Source organism: Glycine max, chromosome 2 (assembly GCF_000004515.6).
Source record: "Glycine max cultivar Williams 82 chromosome 2, Glycine_max_v4.0, whole genome shotgun sequence".
Classification (NCBI taxonomy): Eukaryota; Viridiplantae; Streptophyta; class Magnoliopsida; order Fabales; family Fabaceae; genus Glycine; species Glycine max.
Window position 1 is genome coordinate 45,224,291 of NC_016089.4, and position 20,505 is coordinate 45,244,795.

General features: G+C 31.5%; 3 protein-coding genes across 3 annotated transcripts; 2 read left to right on the forward strand and 1 right to left on the reverse strand.

Annotated features, from left to right (window-relative positions):
* The first annotated feature begins 7,262 nt into the window (after positions 1-7,262).
* On the forward strand, positions 7,263-13,059 carry LOC100797023 (putative fructokinase-5-like). The gene is made up of 7 exons (NM_001253216.3): positions 7,263-7,648; positions 8,460-8,668; positions 10,438-10,650; positions 11,051-11,248; positions 11,394-11,531; positions 12,180-12,296; positions 12,641-13,059. Exons 1-7 carry the CDS (start codon positions 7,507-7,509, stop codon positions 12,773-12,775), a joined length of 1,152 nt encoding a protein of 383 aa, NP_001240145.1. The 5' UTR covers positions 7,263-7,506; the 3' UTR covers positions 12,776-13,059.
* A 2,018-nt stretch (positions 13,060-15,077) lies between these two features.
* On the forward strand, positions 15,078-16,486 carry LOC100797564 (polcalcin Nic t 1). The gene has a single exon (XM_006575435.4). It carries the CDS (start codon positions 15,115-15,117, stop codon positions 15,598-15,600), a length of 486 nt encoding a protein of 161 aa, XP_006575498.3. The 5' UTR covers positions 15,078-15,114; the 3' UTR covers positions 15,601-16,486.
* A 97-nt stretch (positions 16,487-16,583) lies between these two features.
* On the reverse strand, positions 16,584-19,613 carry LOC100802176 (probable serine/threonine-protein kinase PBL7). The gene is made up of 6 exons (XM_003518330.5): positions 18,728-19,613; positions 18,372-18,629; positions 18,094-18,266; positions 17,896-17,975; positions 17,625-17,772; positions 16,584-17,037 (listed from the first exon to the last, which is right to left on the reverse strand). Exons 1-6 carry the CDS (start codon positions 19,257-19,259, stop codon positions 16,684-16,686), a joined length of 1,545 nt encoding a protein of 514 aa, XP_003518378.2. The 5' UTR covers positions 19,260-19,613; the 3' UTR covers positions 16,584-16,683.
* Positions 19,614-20,505: the final 892 nt, after the last annotated feature.

Genomic DNA, 20,505 nt, shown 5'->3' on the forward strand with positions numbered 1-20,505 from the left:
TTTTTAAAAATTCACATAATTCTTTCAAATTTTATAAATCTATAAAGTCACTTCAAATTCTTTAAATTCTTATAATATAAATCCATTAAAATCCAAAATATCATAAAAGTTTTGTAAGAAATTTGATAAGTCATAATATTTTTACGTAATCTTTATAATCCACAAGGCTTTTTTATGCTAAAATAATTTTTTAAAATTTCAATCCAATACACCTCCTAATTTTCATGTTTGATATGCACTTTTCTCCTACTAAATACTCCTTAAGGGAGTTACTCCCTATCACCATCTTTATTTTCTTAAAATTTAATATTTGACCATTAAATTTTAAGAAAATGAATAATGAGTATAAAAAAGATTTTTGTTGATATGTCCTTTTTAACTAAAAATGATTTTTCTAATTTTGTATACGCACAAATTTTTATTACGAAGATAAAGATAAAAAATACTACCTAAAAAATAAAATATTTATTATCATGAAAACATGAAAGTTATTATATATATATATATATATATATATATTTGAAAATTGATTTATAATATTTAATTTTAATTTATTAAATTATTCAATTGATATTAAAAATATAAAAAAATATATAATAAATACAAGTTAAAATTGTAAAGTCAACTCTTTTAAAGTGAGAAGATTGAAATAATGAAAAAATAGATAGTTTTGCACGTTTATATGTAAAGATTTTAACAGAATAGTACAGTAGTTTTATCATTTAAACATTATCATTATCCTATTTTTATTTAGCACGCACCAAAAATATTAAATAAGATTAATATTTATATTGCTTTTTTTATCTTTTATGATATTCTTATATCTTATCATATCATACACTTCAAGCTAATCCTTTGTATTTTCTTGGGACATATCCCATGTTATTTTTAAAGTTGATCGTAAAGGTTTAACTAATAGATTGTTTGGGCCCCATAATGATTCCTCGGAGGTAGGGGCTATTATATTGCTGATTTTGTTAGCTTTTCCAAACTTTTCTTGTAAAGTTTGTTAAGAGAATGACCAATATGGTTGCTCATTCCTTAGTTAGAACTGCCATCTCTTGTGTCAGCCTATAGACACTACAACATTTCTACTTGTATTTTCCCCTCTTTGATGAATGAAATGAGTTAACTTTGTTTCTCTAAAAAAAATAGCAAATCCTTTGTATCATTCCTCGTGAATTCACATGAATAAGTTTCAGCCATTTAAAAATATTTAAGATACTAAACTCGATATCATTAAAAGTGAATCCATAAAAAAAATATCATTACAAGTGAATGAACATTAAAAAAACGTGTGTAAAGTAAATTCTTCTTATATTATTGAAATATTTGTTTTAAAATCTATTAAATTATTCTCCTCCAATTTAAGCACTTATTGTCTCCGTTCGTCCGTGAAACGTAATAATTATATTATGATCCGCATAAAAAAATATATTCAAATGTATATTGTGGACTTGTCGTAATTACAAAATGGACTACACATTCATTCTTCAATAAAAGAAAATATATATTTTAAAATAAAGGGAAAAAATATTAGTTAGACAGGTATAATTTATTCTTTTTTTTTTTTACAATTCTAAAAGATTGTGCTATTGAAGAAGAACAAATGTAATTAAGTATAAGTGACTTGGGAGTGAGGAAGTCAATGCAAGGTCAAGTTATATGATCCGATACTCGTCCCTGTTCCACGCGTTGCTATTGGTTGAGTATTTTTTTTTATTCAAATAAATTATTAATTATTAATTTCATTCTTGAAAGTGTTACACGCTACTAATTTAGTTTCTAATAATAAAATGATATTTTTTAAAAAGTACAATTTTTAATTCATTTTAGTCCAAAATTTTAAAATTTATGTGACTTAGGTGATAATGTTAACATATTTTTGAAAACTAAAATGAGAATAAATAATAAAGTTTAGGAGACTAAAGTAACAACATTGAAAATTTCAAGGATATTTTTATCAGTTTATTTCTTTTATAAACTAAATTGTTCATACTTTTAGAAACGAAATTAGTTATCTAGTTATTTTTCTTTCATTTAATAAAATTATAATATACGATAAATTTATTAATTTTATAAGAATTACTTTGAAAATTATACTAATGAAAATTTAAAATTAAGAAAAATATTACCAATTCACTCTATAATATAACACATATTTTATTATTAATTAAAACTTATTGATAATTAAAAATTTATAATTAATCATTCAATATAAAGTGAGAGTAAAAAAAATTATCATTTTTTTTATAAACTTTAACTTTTAGTAAATAATATATTTAATAGAATATTATTTTATTTGTAAGAATTAAACTCAAATATTAAAAAGTTTACAATTATTTACGTATACTGTACAACTAATTGAACTACACCAAAATATTTGCTATAATTTCTCTTCTACTAACTAATTGACAATATAAAAATTTTAGGTCACAATGTACAATTTTTTTTCGAAAAGCGTGTGGCTTGCTTGCTACCGGGTATATGGGAAGCATGTGGGAAAATAATTAATTTTGTTGGAAATTAATTTCTCTTCGTTTTTATTTTTTATTATTTTTCTATGATCAGGTTATCAGTAACAAGCAGCTCTCGCCAACGATAATAATTAATTTTGTTGGAAATCATAAGTGTATCGAATAAGCTAGTATTCTGTTAAGCCAAAAGGATATTTAATACATTCAAGTCAGAATACCCTCACAGCAACATATTCACATATTTGGTGTAACATGTCTCGAATTTCGGCAAATACAAATGATGAGTACCCTTCAACTATAATTATCACTAATAAATTTAGTTAAGGGCAATTATTTGATTAAAAGTATTAAGAGATAGATTATTTAATTGACAATTAGGACGTGCATATCCATAGACTTGAATAATAACTCTGACTTAAATCCTAACTTCAGCATTGAATATTTGAATAAAAAATATAACAAAATATATATCAAAATATATTCAATCATGTTTTGAATTAAAAAATACAGTAAAATAGATGTTATACTTTCATTCTGTCAATTAATATAGTAATATTGATCACTGTGTATTAGCTAAAACAAAAACAAATAGTGTAATACAAAAAATAATAGCAAAAATGGATGATAAAATCCTACCTAATGTAAAAAGAGTAAAAAGTAAACTTGAAAAATATTTTTAAAATAAAAAAGAAAAATATAATAAATTAAAAGTTAAAATATTACTTAAAAGTAACATTTACCAACTATAAACTACTAAAAAGAATCTTGTTTTTGAGAGAATCTTCTAAACACTACTAGGACATAATCATTACTAATATACGAGTTTAACAAGCTTTCATCAGTAATAGAAAAACAAACCCCCAATGTTCTAAGAAAAGCTAAACATTATAGCTAAGAATCTCCCACGTGTTGGCGCCAAAAAACAACACCAATTCCCCTCTCAATATCAGAATTCATCATAAATGCTACAGGATGCATGCCAACATTATCTGTACAAGAACATTATTGTGACTTGAAAATACCGACTACATATTATCATCATCATCATCAGCCCGAGCCCTCAATTTCTCAATCTATTCACGAGATAACCTTCATATTCAACTGCCATTGAGCAAAGGTACCCACATCAACACACATCAAATTTTTCAACCAAAACCAACCAAAGAACTTCATATCTTGTATGAGCTTCTCTTTATCAAAAGTGACATTGTTCTATTATTCCTGGTTTTCCAAATATTCCTGACCACTGGTGCCCATAGTACCCATCTCATGTGACCAGTTGTTTTTGATGAAGTAGAGCCCCGATGCTTAAGGAAATGAATATCCACGGAGTTGGGCATCACGGTGCACTCGTCCAACCAATGGTAGCATTCGCTCCATATCTGGAACGCAGAGTGGCAGAGGAAAAAAACATGCTCAATTGTCTCAATCTCCAAGTTACAAAAAGGGCAAGAGAGGGAGATTAAATGGATTTCTCTCCTCTCAAAATTTTGTCTACATGATAATCTCCTATGCATTAGCCTCCAAATGAAACATTTCACTTTTGGTGGCACGTTCATGTTCTATATATTTGCGAATACATTCTGACTTTGACAGTCTTCAAATTCTTCATATATAACCCAATATGCTGAATTTGTAGTGAAAGCTCCATTGGGACCCTGATGCCATAACCACACATCTTGAGGTAGCTTTATGCCAACATTTTCGAGCTTTGAGAGTAAGTCTTCGTGTAGAACCTCATCCCAAACAAAAAGAGACCACCTTCATTTTAGGTTGCATTTCCAAATGTTTTCTTCCCAATAACCCATATTTTGAATTGTTCCATGTTGATAATTAAGAAGATATCAAGTACAACCTCGGGTACATAGAAGCTAAACATTGTTCACCCAACCAAATCTCATGCCAAAATTTTATTCTATCACCACAACCAACATCCCATCTAAAATTAGAGACAAAGAAATTTGATTGTTCTTGTCCTCCACAAATAGAACACAAATCACGCCGCTAAATTGATGAAGAGCTTGATTGTTCTTGTATGACTTTGAGAGAATAAATTAAATTTCCATTTTGTTAAGAGTGCCGCATTAAAGTAAGCAACATTTTTTACTCCCAAACCTCTATCCTCTTTTGATCTACACACTCTTTTCCAACTCCCCCAATTAATTTTCCTCACATTTTCTCAACCACCTATAAGGAAGTTTCTTTGAAGTTTATCAATCTTCTTGGTCCCCTTGGAATTTTAAAGAAAGACACGTAAAATAAAGGAAGTGAGGAGATTACCAAATTTATCAAGCAGACTCTTCTGCCATAAATAGTGATCTATGTTTCCCTGAGCTTAGTCTTTTAGTCACTTTGTCAACAATTGGCCTCCAAGTTTTCTCTTTCCTTGGATTGGCTCCAATGGGAATGCCAAGGTATACAAATGGCAATTTAGTGATCTTATAATTCATGATTGTGGTAAACTCCTCTAATACATAATCCTCCACCCCGATAGCACCAAAGAAGCTTTTGTGATAGTTGACTTTAAGACCCGAAATGAGTTCAAAGCTTCTCAACATATTTTTGATAGTAAGGACATTAGAAAGTGTTGCTTCACCAAAAAAAAAAAGTGTCATTGACATATTGTGGAAGATTAACTTGAATCTTTGACTTTCCCACCAAGAAACTAGAATAGATGACGTTACCAATAGCCTTTCCCATTATACCACAAAGGTCATCCGCTACAATGTTAAACAAAAAGGAGGGATAGTAGGTCCCTTGTCTAAGACCTCTTTGCATCTTGAACTTCAAAATTGAACTTTCATTCACTAACATCAAGATGAAGCTAGTTGACAAACAAGATTTAATCCAACCATTCCATTTTTCACCAAAGCCCATTACTAAATCAAAGGTTTTGTTGTAATCAACTTTTAAAAAAAGGCATTCTTTCTTCTTTCTTTTAGCTTCCTCAATAGTCTCATTTGCCACCAAAGTGCTTTGGAAGAGGAATCTATCTCCAAAGAAGACACTTTGTCTATCATCTATTATACCATCCATCACTTTCTTCATTCTTTTGGTAAGTAATTTGGCAAGGATTTTATACATGTAACCCACCAAAGATATGGGTCTAAATTCACTCAAACTTTGTGGGTCATCTACCTTAAGGGACAAGAGCAATGAAAGAAGCATTAGTACCTCTAGGGAGCATTCCATGAGCACGGAATTTGGAAATGAACCTCAAAAAGTCATCCTTTATCATTCCCCAAAAAGTTTTAAGTAGGATAGAATACCATCCGGGCTCGGACTTTTAAGACTATCACAATCCCAAATAGCTTCTTTGATCTCTTACTCATCAAAGCTTGCTTCAAGTGAGAGTGCCTCCTCCTCCTTGATTGACTTGAAACTTGCTCCATCTAACCTTGGTCTAGGGCAACATTTCTCCCTAAACTTCTCTTCAAAGAATTTTTTTACCTCCATCGGTTTTCCACCCATCTACCATCAATATCAAGGATTAATTGACTCTTTTTATAGTTTTTTTTGTGAAACTCTTTTTATAGTATAATTAATTATACAATTTATTATTTTGTTGATTAAAAAAACTATACAATTTACTATATTTGTACATGGCACATGAACATTTTAAATAAATATATTTAAATTTAATCTTCTAGATTTAATCCTTTGTCTTATCGGAACAAAATCTTAATAATATGAATGTCTTATATACCGTCCTTTTTGTGTTTCTCTTTTTCATTTGTAGCATTATCCTCTCATTTGTTGCCTCAAAACATGAATGACAGACCTGAAGAACATACCAGCAATATCACTTAATTAATGTTTTTTTAATCGACAAATCTATGATTTTTTATCTTTTTTTTTTCTTTCTTTTCTTAATCACTCAATCAACCTTATATTTCTTATCACTTCATTAATGTGATTGTGATCATTTACGTGCTTTAAACTTAAACTCTATTCCATATGCAGATTAAGAATGTAAGAATGAAAGTATACCCATGCAATAAAACCGTCCTAGTATTGAAACGGAGGTCCTTCAATTATAATCTAAATTTAAATATCACGAAATCATTAAAATTTCATCCTTAATTTGATTTGTTAATGATAAAATTTAACGGTAATTAATTTTTTCCTATTTTGAGGCGTTCATCATTACTTTCTTATTATTTTATTTTCTTTTAAACTTATTTGCTACTTCACTTATTATCACAGACAGTATGAAAGAGGTAAACTAAAGATTTTATTTTTATCCTATCTATTTCAGAACTAAATTTTTTAAACCCTTTCTTAAGTGACTATACTATATTTGTTTCGATAGCCCTTTTTTTATCCAACCAAATTTTTGTTTCGATAACCAGCTTTCTCAAACTTAACCAAATTTGTGTCCTTACTTTGAAACAGATTTGATATCAAAAGTATTTTAATCATACCTATTATGTTTATCATTTATGCATATAAAAAAATTTCATTTTTTCAAATATTTCCATACCGGTGGGCGGTGGCAGGGGTAAATAAAACTAGGTATTGTTATTTGAGGGTTTTAGCAACATGGCATGATTCTCAGTTGGACAGCGTCATCACTAAGCAAATCCAAAACATGCAAAGGTTTTTTTTTTTTTTTTAGAGGATGCAAATGGTTAATGAATCTGTTGTCTGAAAAATTAATATAATACAAATAAATAAGCAAAGACAAATTATAATTTTGGAATGTACAAAATTAAACTTTTATAATCATTTTTTAAAGATTTTTATAATAAATATATTTTTTTAATGTCTTAACGAATGCGGGCACCGGTAACCAAACCCATAAATAAAAAGCATCACAGAAGAAACTGCACACTGTACCCTCTCTTCCCTTTGCTTACATTATATCCAATTTTCGCCCATTCCAAAGCCAATTTTCACACAAACCCCATCAATTCTGACTCCCCCATAACTCCAACAAAATCCTCAATTTCAGGTTATTAAGAGAAGAAATTGAAGAGCCAAGGGTGTGAGGGGTTTTGAGTAGTGATTTTCTTTTTCCTTGTTTGATATGGCTCTTCACTGTGGTACTTTCTGCTTCTGGACTGTGGCTTCTCACCCTCCAAGTTCTGTCAAGTTGAGTCAACCCACTATAAAAGCTTCCTCCTTTTCTTCCCCTCTTGCCCCTCCACTTGTCAAATTGAATGTCAGAGGTAATCCAAATTCTGGGTCTTCATGAAATCCAAATTTTATGCATGTTATAAGATGAGCAACTGTTTTCTGTTCTGTTAGAATCCTTGCAAACGTTTTGGAATCTGTTTGTTGCAATTAAGGGAGGATGCTGTTTATGTTTTCAATTTGAGTTGTGTGCTTGTGAGGTTTTAGGTGTCTTTGGAAAATCAACTTCATTAAGTGCTTATTTAGTAAGCCTGGCTCTTGTAAGCTATGAAGTGCCAATTTTTGTAATGCATTTTATCATAGGTCTTATTAAGATAGGAGTTTAATAGACATCCACGGTTAGTATAAAATGTTTTTTCACTATTAACCAATAAGAAATCATCCTTGTATGACTTTTATAGTAAGACAAATGATAATCAGTGCCTTAAGCGTATTGGGTAAAAAACTAAAAGGAGAAAGATTTTTATTGGTATGCGTAAAATTGCACTGTCCATGACTTTTTTTATGCTCTCCTATAATCTCCACAATAAATACTTTCTCTCTTTAGTTCCTTAACCAATGCCCTAAGGATACTAGTTAGCAAGACCCTTATAGTAATTATAAAAATCAACAAACTTGTTAATTAGTTTGTGATTAGACCATAGTATAATAAAACTTAAAAATGTTATTCTTAAAATAAGCTTAAATTTTGTTATAGGAGTTATAAACTATTTCCATAAGTACAAATAAGCTTTGTAAAAGCTCTTTATAATGCCTCCTTAATTTAAAGATTGTATTGCTTCTTCTGGAGATGCCAAGTAATGATATGAATATATTTTCACTTCTCAACTTTTCTTTGCTATACAGGAAAGGCTTTTCCTGGTGATGGGACACCTGAAACAAAAGAATCACCTCTTGTGGTTTGTTTTGGTGAAATGCTCATTGATTTTGTCCCAACTGTTAATGGCCTTTCTTTGGCTGAAGCACCTGCTTTTAAAAAGGCTGCAGGAGGTGCCCCTGCTAATGTTGCAGTAGGCATATCCAGATTAGGAGGTTCATCAGCTTTTATTGGAAAGGTGTTGTATAAATACTTAATAAGGTTTTTTCTATACTTTTGATAGGTGTAGGAAACATCATATTTTAATGTGCAACTTAGGCATACAGCCAACGTTTACTTTGCTTGTAAACTTGAAATTGTCCCATCATCTCATATTCTTGTGCTATCAAACTTTTTTCCCATACCAAGGGGTTTACTTTGTTAATCCCATCATGCTTGTTTTCATAATCAGTTTTAATGAAAAAGAAGATAAGGTTGATCAAGAGTTAACTCCCATTTTGGTCCTTGAAATGTTTGTAGGATGTTAAATTAGTCCTTAAAAGATTTGTGTCATTAGTATAATCCCTCCATAATGGAATTTATCACCATGATAGTTCCTATGTTAGCCTCTGTAAAAAAGATTTACTAATGGATTCCAAAGTGACCTGTTAAGTGCTAATATGGCTTTTTAATGCCATCTAAGCATTTATGTGGCAACATCACCTAAGCATTCAATTGGTGGCAAAAAAATGATTATCTGATAAGACATCGATTTTTCAGAATTAAAGTCTGACATGTGAATCTTTGAGTGACACAAACAGGGGTTAACTTTTTTTTTTTCCCACTCACAATACTAATTTACAGTACCAGGGTGGTTGAGGCAGGGGTTGTGTTAGTGGTCTCTTTAGGTGGCTCTTAGGCTCTGTATTTTTAGGAATTTGGTTCTCTATCATATAGGTGTGTGGGTTTGGATGGTTTCTAGGCTTAATTGTTCATGGCAAAGGGTTCGTGGTGGTACCACATAATGTTTGCAGGTGGTTTGATGTTGGCTTTTGGTTCTTTCTTTGTTGGCTTGGTTAATATAGGAGGTGGAGATTCTGTTTAGAGGTTGCTACGGGCAGTGTATTCAAGTGGGGTGGTTTTGACTTTTCTATTCTGTGTAATGTGCTGGAGGTGTGGGTTTCTTGGTTGTTTGATAGGTACTGGTTCATTTAAAAAAAAAGAAGAAAGAAAAGTTAGGATTTTATTGATGAGATCTCCTTTATTGAAGAGATAGTATGCATATAAGTTATTCCTCAGAGTATTTCCAAAATCTGAGATTTCCCCCCGGCCCCCCCAAACCAGCCCCTAACCAAACAGAATACCCCTAATAATCTCTTTTTATCTCTCTATAGCCTATCTTTGCCAAATTCTATTAGAATTCTAACTAACACTGACTAACTCTAACTCCCATAACTAACAGAAACCAACCCATTGGGCTTACCTAACATAGAGGTCAGCAAGCTATAAAAGAAATGCGTTTGTTCGTGAAGCTGAAATTTGGATGTAGTAAATGTATAAATTCTTCAATAATCAATCAACAATAAGAGATCTTTTTCATTAGTATTTAGAATAGACTAAGTTTATCAAATTTCTCAATGTTTTGCTGACTTTACTAACCCACCCCCTTCTTCTGGCTCTTGTGTATGGTTCCCAGAAATTGAATCCTAAATTATTATATAGCACTTGGTGTTTTATGACCTTGCTTGCTTGTTGAGTAGTTCCATTTTACGAGACTTAATTTTACAATATCAGAGTTACGTCCATAATTGTGTGTTTAAAGCTAATTTTCAATTGTGCCCTTTACTATGTAATTTTTCCTGCTGTTGAGTATGAAAGGAAAATGAGAATTTGATATCAAAGATAAATAAACTCAAATTTTGGGCATTATTCTATTTTATTTTATTTTATAAATCAGAAATCATAGTTAAAGTTTCTCTTTGAAATTCATGCTCCACAAGAGTCTAATGCTTTGTGCAACATGAACAGGTTGGTGAGGATGAATTTGGATATATGCTTGCCAATATACTCAAGGAAAATAATGTAAACAATGAAGGGATGCGTTTTGACCCTGGTGCACGAACTGCTTTAGCATTTGTTACATTGAGGAGTGATGGAGAGCGAGAGTTCATGTTTTATCGTAATCCCAGTGCTGATATGCTGCTCCAAGAAGATGAACTTGATTTGGACCTAATCAGAAAGGTAAAAACAAAAGCAGAATTTGTGGTAGTCAAACTAAAGCAAAATGTATGCCATAATCCATGAGTTAATCGAAGGGAAATCAGACCACTATTGAGCCACATTCTTTATGTTGCACTTTTCTCAAGTAATCTTTGTTCCGTTACTCAAAGTTACTTCATTGAACCAGTACTTTGTGAATTTTTTAAACATTAGAACTCACTGTGTAAGGATCTAATCTAAACCATGTTTTTGATTACTTATATAGCATTATTGTTTCTGTAGTTTAAGAACTCACTTTCAGGTTTCCTTAATATCAGGTAAAACATCAAAATGATTGCTAAGTCTATTTCCTTTTGATATTTTCCACTTTGACTCAATTCATAAATTCTAGTAATATTGTTCTATTATTTCTTTCTGGCAGGCCAAGATCTTCCATTATGGTTCTATAAGTCTTATAACAGAACCATGCAAATCAGCACACATAGCTGCAGCAAAAGCTGCAAAAGATGCTGGTGTAGTTCTGTCTTATGACCCTAACCTGAGGCTTCCTTTATGGCCTTCTGCGGATAGTGCAAGAGAAGGAATTCTGAGTATATGGGAGACTGCAGATATCATTAAGGTTCCTTTCCTATCAATAGGGCAGAATATATATTCTATAGCAATAGACTTTTTCTTGTTCCCTTTTTCAGGAGTACAGATTACAAGGGAATGTGGAATAATAGACTACAATACCATCTCTAACAACTAATCTGATAATTATTCAGATAAGTGAAGAAGAGATTTCTTTTCTTACAAAAGGTGAGAACCCATATGATGATGCTGTTGTTCATAAACTATTCCATCCAAGCCTCAAGCTACTCCTAGTTACTGAAGGTGCAGAGGGTTGCAGATATTACACCAAGGTAAGCCTTCCAAAGATGCTACTTCCAAAAAATCATTTCAACTCTTGCTAATATTTGTTTCATGGTCACCATTTAGTGTATCTTCAAAGGCATGAAAGTAATATTTGCCAATTAAATAGTTGTTGCATAAACTGTGCCCTCATATTAGCCTTTATCCACTATATGGGGTTGGCTACATGGATTGCACTACTCCTTTGACTCAGTTAAAAATCAAACTTTTAGAGATACTATTTATGATGAGACCCTCTTAACAACTAACCCTAATGTCCTTCTAAGTCTCCCTTTCCCCGTTTTCACTAAACTACAAACCGTGCAATCTAGTCTCTATAGGGCTAATGATGAAAGAGATTGATATGAAATAATTAAACTTCTATAGGTGTCAAAGGCTAATGTCCTTGTTGCAATTCTTGCATAAATTAGTTGGATCTGAAAATGATGGGAAACAATATCATGGATATTTATTTATTAGTTGATCCTCTGTGATTAACATCCATATCTTCTGGAATTCGATCACAAAAAACAACTAAAAAGAAGTCCTGGAAAAGTTATTTAGTTCTAAATTCTTATAACATTGATGCTGCTAGTTATAGTGTATGAATGCATTATTGATAACTATGATTTGAAACCTGTCCTACTATTTCTTTGCAGGAGTTCAGTGGTAGGGTCAAGGGGTTAAAGGTGGATGCTGTTGACACCACTGGTGCTGGTGATGCATTTGTGGCTGGAATATTATCACAATTAGCTGTGGATCTTTCAATACTTCAGGTGAGCAAAATTATTGTTTGAATTATTAACCATCCCAAAAGTTTACTCCACACAACTGCAGAAACTCATGTACGAAACATCTATTATTGTTTGAATTATTAAAACAAAACTCAATCTCTTGCATCTTAATTATGCATTTTTACGCCTAATCACCCAATTTAAAACTGAGAGGAAAAGTGGCTTGATTAAAATAATCTCCCTGCACATGGCAATCCACATGTGAGGTTAAGTCTTAAGAATTATAATTGAAATGAGCTGATAATATGAAAACTACATACATTGTCGTTCAATTATAGATTGCCATGTATGGTAAGATTGACGATTTTTGTGATTTATGATTGCAGAACGAGGACGAGTTGAGAGATTCTCTCAAGTTTGCTAATGTATGTGGTGCATTGACTGTGACCGAGAGAGGTGCAATACCAGCTTTGCCCACCAAGGAAGCTGTTCTGAATGCCATGCTTAAGCCCGTATCCTAGCTTTACAGACATACTCTCTGTAATTATGTTAATCAATGAAGATCAATTTTTTGTTTTTGTTTGGAGGGAAGTATTTAAATTCTTAGGAACTTGTGAGCTAGTGCAATAATAAGAACTGATCGTTTCAATAATTTGGCAAATGCTCAGTTCAAGCAAAATTCTACCAATCCATCATTGGGTAATGGAGAATCGTTCTCTATGCATCAATTTATACTATTTGTAAACCTAGCTTCTATATATTCAGTTCATGGTTGCATATTGAACTTATGACCTACTTCGCAAAATCTTTTCAACCACTCTATCATGAAATAATTGCTTTATCTAACATCAGTCCTCCTGCATCATCAAAATTGATGTCTTGATCTATCACGGAGTAATTGCTATGTCTAATTTGTAAGTATTCGTGATATTTTTTTTATTCAAGTGAAATATAAAAATAAAAAAGGAAAATTTTATTCAAGAGAAAACATTTAAAATTACAAAAGAGATGTACATAATTTAGTAGATTAAATAATATTTGTTAAATTGATAAATAAAAAATAAGCATATTTTGTTTTGTAAGTTATAAAAAAGAGAGATAAGATAATGGATTTAGAGTTTTAAATGAAAAATAGATTTTAATATGATTTTAATTTATGAAAATGTAATTAAATTTGATTTTAGTCTTTTAAAAAAATTGTTAATTTTGATATTATTAATTTATTTTCTAGAAATCTTTTTATCATTTCTTAATAATAATGTGACATGGATCTAACTATACAATATTAGCGTGGGCTCTAGCCCCCTACCCCCCTCCCTCATGACTTTCATGGTTAATTTGAAAATAGCTTTCTTAGTTTTTTTATAGCACTGCACAGCATAGCTTAATACCCTTTTCTGGCACTCCAATTCCTATTTATAAGTGTTTTCTTTACGCTCCAATGGGACCCTCTCACCATGCCATCCTCACTTAGCATTAATTGGTGAGTGAAAGATAAAATATCTGTATAAACTATTTTAATAAATTGAAAAACAATAAATAAAATATTTTACACACTTATTTTATTTCATTTACTACTACTATTTTGATAAATTGAAAAACAATAAACAAATTAGTAAATAGATAAAATATTTGTATAAACTAAATAATTTAGTAGATTTGCATCAAACAATTATTATACTATTCAATTTTTTTTAAATAAATAACTATTGTATTTCCTTTCTTTTAAAATAATAAATATTCTGATAATTAAAGATTTTTTATTGGTTAAAATATGGTTTTTCAGTGATAGAAGTATTTATTACTTTTTCTATTTTTATCATTTGAAATAAAAATCAGTTTTGATTTATGTGTAGAATGAGTAAATATTTTATATAAATAATTCTTTATTAAAAATTAGACATTTAAATAACTGTAGAATAATTTTTTTTACCTCCCCCCATCTAGTAGATTTCTGGGTCCGTCCTGTATAATCATATGTCACCTTATTAGTAAGTAGTGACAAGGATTGTTTTGGAAAGAAAGACAAAAAACTAATCGCAATATTTTTAAAAAACTAAAATCAAATTTTATAAAAAAATATCTTTCCCTAAACAATAATAAAGTAGAAAAAAGAACATGCAACACAAGGGGCATTGAAGAAAAGAGTTCATAATTTTATTTTTTTTAGGACTGAGAACTTTCATCTATATCTATGACTCTATATTTGGCTAAACTTCGTTACCTGTGTTGGGCTCTTGTGCAAATGTTTTTTCTCGTCAATGGATTTTTGGTTATTAGTAGTACAGATAACCAAAAGTCCATTTTGTATACTAGCAAATGACTTTATTGAATGGATATTCATATTTGCTTTTGACCTGGGTCTTATTTATCCAAGCAACGTTACGTTATTAAAATAATCGAATTCATCAAAATGATATATTACTTTTGTTTCTTTTTACACGTCCTTTGAGATTATAACATACAAACTAAGAAATATATAATAATGGAATTGTTTTTACATGTTCTTTTTTCTTTGATCTTGATATTTTTTAAGGAAAAATATTACATGATCTGAGATCATAGGATCTTAATAAATTTACACGTCACATGTAATTACATTTTTTTTATATCAATAACGAGCTTTTTTTGCTGAATAAATAACAATTAACCAAGACACATATAATTCTAGATGATATAATAATTTCTCGGATTTTCAAATTATCTTAAGATAAAGCAAATTCACAAAAAGAGAAGCCACGTGGACGTAGTGGTCTTTGACATTCATTCTCCCCTTGCAAATAGAAGCAACGGTAAAACAATTTCAACCATAAACCTCCATTCCATTAATTTCCTAAACATTTTTCAACCATAGATAAGTATGGTAAAAACTGTTGTGAACTATGACCAAGTCTCATTATCGTTGTGCAAAAAAGGACACAAGACCCCGATATTAAAGGGTGTCCTTACATCATGGGCACCCTCCTCCCTCTTTAAGAACCAAGTTCTAAATCCTTTGACCAATCTCCAATTTCAGTGCAACTCCAATATTAAACTAACTAGAAGGAGCTCTTTCGTTGTCATACAATACACACTCTATCAATCCACCACAATGGCTGAAGATCCTCAAGACGTAGCCGACAGGGAGCGAATTTTCAAGCGTTTCGACGCCAATGGCGACGGCCAAATCTCTTCAGCTGAGCTTGGGGAAGCACTCAAGGCCCTTGGATCAGTCACAGCAGAAGAGGTGCAAAGGATGATGGAAGAGATTGACACCGACGGAGATGGCTACATTTCATATGCAGAATTCACAGAATTCGCCAAAGCCAACCGTGGCCTACTCAGAGATGTTGCCAAGATTTTTTAAACTTAATTACTGCCACTCTTTTTTAATTAATTAACGAGACGGGATACACATATAATAATTATTTGTACACCATTATTTCTTGTGGGTATCTCTTTTTATTACATCATTTTCCTTAGTTGTACAATATTTGCTTTTGTACAATTCTTTGTGCAAGTAATATTTCTCTTAATTAATTAATTAATTAATTAAACTTCATTATTACTTCTTTGGTTCTATGTTGTCAGCAATGAGAAGAGAAAACGGTTTGTGTGCGCATGGTTTCTAATTTTCTATATACATTGTGATGACAATTAGAGATTCATTCATTTCATGATGTCAGCTTCTTTGGGACTTTTTTTTCATATTGGAACCGCCTTAATAGCTGTGCTGTTTTGTGATATGACTTATTTTGTATATAAGTATCATATACTAAGGTCCTCCCTCAAGATGCCAAGATAGGTGTACCAAACAATTAGAGATGATCTAATCTTATTAAATGAAACTTACTTTAAAACACACAAATTTTAAGTTTGTACGTCATGCAAACAAGTATGTAGACACATGACATTGTTTTATACTTTATATTCAACTAATGTTCATCAATGCAAAATTGGCTTGGTTGTGTGGGTGTGTGTATCTTCTTTTGACCTGAATCGGTGGAGAGAGACCTAGAACAGGGGTCTTCTAAAATTTGTATGTTCTAGAGCCAAGAAAAACAATCCCTAGAACTCATAAGGATAGACAGATAGAGTTTTCCTACACAGGTATAACATTATCCTTAAAGAATGAATGGAAATAGAATTTAATTAAAATGTTCTACCAATAAATAAATTTTTCTAATATTTATCACGTAATTAAAAATTGTTAATTTTATAATAATTATTTTGAAAATTTAAAATAATTTTTAATTGATAGAGAGTGTGGAAATTAAACTCAGAAAAATATATTGCACTTTACTCCTAGGTAAAGGGAAGGTAAAGGGAAGAAAAAAATATACAAACAAGTTACAAGTAAAGTTCCTCTTTGCTTCTACTTCTACTAACAAGTTGAAAAAGTTCACATCTAATTCCTGCACTATGGTGAGAATCATGGCAAAAATAATTCTCAACGACAATAGACAAAATCATCATCCTCACACTCTGGAACTCCTAGCATAGCTAAAGCCAAGTGACTTTTCATCTCATTATTTGTTTCTTGTAACTTAGGGTAATTATCAATCATATATCCATTGCCAAAATAACCAGATTTCCTTCTTCTAGAGAGAACATGCTCTACTTCACCTTTCAATATTGCAACAATCTCACCTATGCTAGGCCTCCTAGATTCTTCACTTGTAACACAGACAGAAGCTGCATCAATCATTCGAACCATTTGATCTGTGTAACTCGAATTGTACTTGACTTGAGGATCAAGCAACTCCTCAATGGCTCCTTTTCCTTTTCTCAGCAAGGGTTTTGCCTACAAATGAATGTCGGATTGGATGTGTCAGAAATACCATGTGCTTTTGTAGGATTTTGGCCAGAAGTAATTACTGTATCACTATTATTTTACTTTTCCATATAATAAAAAATTAAAAACTGTTTTAGTTATTTTGGCCCATTAGATATCTAAGATCTTCTGTAGTTTGAAAAAATGTTTTTTGTTTCTATGTTGATTAAATATAAAAATGTTACCCTGATTTAACTTTAATCCATTTTTAAAGATTTCTTATACAAATCTTTAAAATCAGGAAACCGATAAAAGCAAGATGACATTTTTGTAATTAAAAGTGAAATAAAAAACATTTTCTTAAGCGAAACAGTCTTAATTGTCATAATTTACAGCTAGAACATGCAATTTTATTATAGAACCAGATAAAATGACCAATTTTCAACTTTGTTATGTTTTGGTCTAGTCTTTTAGAAGTTACAAACTGATGCAGAAGTCATGAGTTATATGATTGCTTTGTTCATTAATTATTGGCTTAATTGATAGGAGTAATTGATGCTCAGAGGGTTTGGGTTATATACAAAATTACAAGCCATACCATTTGATCATTAACTCACCCATACTACTAAGTTTTCCTCTCCAGGGGGTCGTTTTGCTTCAATTGGATTGCGGCCAGTTAAGAGCTCCAATAGAACAACTCCCAAAGCATAAACATCAGTCTTATCTGATACTTTCCCATGTTCAAAATACTCAGGAGCCAAATAACTGTTGAGAAAGGGCAGGTATAAAATACTTATTTCAATTATCATAATATTAAAACAAATCATGCAAAAAACCAAAAAGATCCCAAAAAATAAATTAATCAGTATGAAGGGGTTAAGTTCATACCCAAATGTTCCTTTCACAGTTTTGCAAAGGAAAGGGACTGAAGGTGCAGAAGTCCATGAAGCTAGCCCAAAATCACATAACTACAATTTAACAAAAAAAAAAAACCCAATAAGAATGACTTGTAAGGGTTTCTTATGATACAATTTCCACTATGTAAGGTATACTCCTACTTATCGGCAATAGAGCAACACAGCCTACCTTGGGAATCTTCTTAGAGGAAAGCAGAATGTTTGAAGGCTTTATGTCTCTATGAACAACACATCTTTCTGTTCCATTATGCAGATAAGCCACAGCTTCTGCAATCCCAATTGCAACTTCGTACCTCACAGACCATGGAAGTGGTGAACTACCCTTCACACCCTTCTTCCTCCCTATAAAAAAAGCCAAACTATAATCAGTGAAAATCATCAAACTCAATTCTAATCATTACACAGCTGGCAGGAATCAAGAAAAATAAAATAAGAGAAAATGAGTACCATGTAAGTGATGCTCTAAGCTTCCTCCTGACACATACTTGTACACCAAAAACAAACCCTCCTCCGAGTCAATACAAAACCCCACAAGAGGAACAACATTTGTGTCATTCAGAGAACTAGCAATCATCAATTCTCTACAAAACGCCTTGGCACACTCCTTGTCTTCCTTATCCAACCTTTTAATAGCAACAGCAGTCCTCCAAATCCCAACTCTTCCTCTAAATACACAGCTCAAGGCACCTCTCCCCAACACTCTCTCTGTCCATAGCAAAACAAAGAATCACAATCTCATACAAAGGAATCAAATTCAATTCCATCAACATAATATCCACAGGCACGCACACACGAAAAGTTACCTTTGGAGAAATTGCGAGTAGCAGACAGAATTTCATCATAGCTGAACCTGATCAAAGTGTTGGCCACCGGAGACAGGCTTTTCTCCAGTGACTGTATTCTCCTCCATTTCAACTCCCTCACTTGAGACTCATAGTCCAAATTCACCATCAAAAAGGTTGCAGCAGCGGCAGCAGAAGCAGAATAGCTCATGTTGAAGGACTCAACCTCAACCTGAGAACAGAAGCTGAACCTGAAAGACGAGTGAACCGATCGAGGGTCAGCACTCGCCAATTCGGCTCCAGAATCCGCCAGCAACCACGCCTTGTTGTGCTCCAAAGTTGTCTTCCTTTGACCGTTAAGGTCGTTATTGCCGCCACAAGGAACAACACCAACACATGCCAAAGCATACTCCCACATGGTTTTTCTCAAAAAGGTTATGAATTTGTTGTTGTGCCTTTTTTTGTCAGAAGAGTAATTTCCAACAGTAGAAGAGGAAACGTGTGCATTGGTGTCACCAGAACAGGTTCCTTTGGAGGAACACAAACTCATCATGAATGAAGTAGAGAGAACAAAAGGCTTAGAGAGAAAAGATAAAGAAGAAAAGTGAGGAGAAGCTTCTTTGCTTGTTGTTGGATTGGAGCATAGTTTTTTTTCCTCAACTGCACAGAAAAGAAGAGAGAAAGATGGGAAGTGGGTGGGACTGTCTTTGAATAATTGAAATTGGACTAATTTAAAGGTTGCATCAAAGTGAGAGAAGCTGAAGATGACCCTGCCTTTTGAAGTTTTTAGTTATGTTATGGCAAAATGTTTATAATATAATAGAGGGTGGAGAGAGCACGAATTGATGGTGAAAAATGAGGAAGAGAATCTTGTGTTTTTAAGACTGAAGATGACAAGGTAGAACACGGACCAGGGAACATTTTTCTGCATAATTTAGTTGTTTAAGTAGGTGGGGACTAATGAATAAAAAACATACATATAAAAATAAGAAGAAACTAGTTATCATGTTTTATTTTTTCTAGGGGAAAGATAAAGTGTCTCCTCTAATCTAATGGGTCATGAATTAATCTTGCAGTGTGTGGTGAACCCAACAAAATTTTACGCATAATTTTTTTATTAAATAAATTATTCCAATCTAATAATTTTAATATACATGCATTTTGAGTGTAAAAATTATTTATTATAAAAGTTAACAAATTTAACTTACATCTAATATTTATAATTGAATGGGTGGAAAAAATCTACTAGAATGTCAACAATTTTTTTATAACACTAAAAAATATTTACAATATCAGCACATATATTATTTTGGAAAATTTTACATCTACACTCATTTTTAAAATGTAAGGATAGATGAAAGGAAAAGAGAGATTGGGAGAAAATTTAAATAGAGAGAAAATAATAGATGCAATGATATAATAAAAATAAAGATATAGTAGAGAAAATATGATAAAAAAAAGAAATAGAAGAGAAGTTGAGTGTAAGATAAGAATGTCAGTGTTATCTATTCTTTTAAGTAATTATCAGAGGCTTTAAAAGAGAGAAGGTTGGCTTTTTTTTTTTTTATATATATATATATATAAGATGTGGCAGATGAAGTTATCAGGCATAAAATTAATAGCGGTGCACAATTTGAAGATAGAGTTCAGTTTTTATTCTTCTTGGTTACATAAGAAAAAAGAAGTATGTGATGTAATGTAATGACTTTGAATAAAAAAATACGAATGCTTGTGTAATGTCTGCACAAAAATTCTGAGATCTTTAAAAGGGGTTTGGAACGTCAAAAAGAAAAATTAAA

What these genes read in the sequence shown, in the direction of transcription:
- LOC100797023 (NM_001253216.3), top strand. Translation starts at nt 7,507, where the DNA reads ATGGCTCTTCACTGTGGTACTTTCTGCTTCTGGACTGTGGCTTCTCAC. An exon ending in TGTCAAATTGAATGTCAGAG is followed by an intron (nt 7,649 to 8,459) that starts GTAATCCAAATT and finishes TTTGCTATACAG; the next exon opens with GAAAGGCTTTTCCTGGTGAT. An exon ending in TGGATCTTTCAATACTTCAG is followed by an intron (nt 12,297 to 12,640) that starts GTGAGCAAAATT and finishes TTATGATTGCAG; the next exon opens with AACGAGGACGAGTTGAGAGA.
- LOC100797564 (XM_006575435.4), top strand. Translation starts at nt 15,115, where the DNA reads ATGGTAAAAACTGTTGTGAACTATGACCAAGTCTCATTATCGTTGTGC.
- LOC100802176 (XM_003518330.5), bottom strand. Translation starts at nt 19,259, where the DNA reads ATGATGAGTTTGTGTTCCTCCAAAGGAACCTGTTCTGGTGACACCAAT. An exon ending in CTTAGAGCATCACTTACATG is followed by an intron (nt 18,267 to 18,371) that starts GTACTCATTTTC and finishes CTTTTTTTATAG; the next exon opens with GGAGGAAGAAGGGTGTGAAG. An exon ending in AGGAAAACTTAGTAGTATGG is followed by an intron (nt 17,038 to 17,624) that starts GTGAGTTAATGA and finishes ATTCATTTGTAG; the next exon opens with GCAAAACCCTTGCTGAGAAA.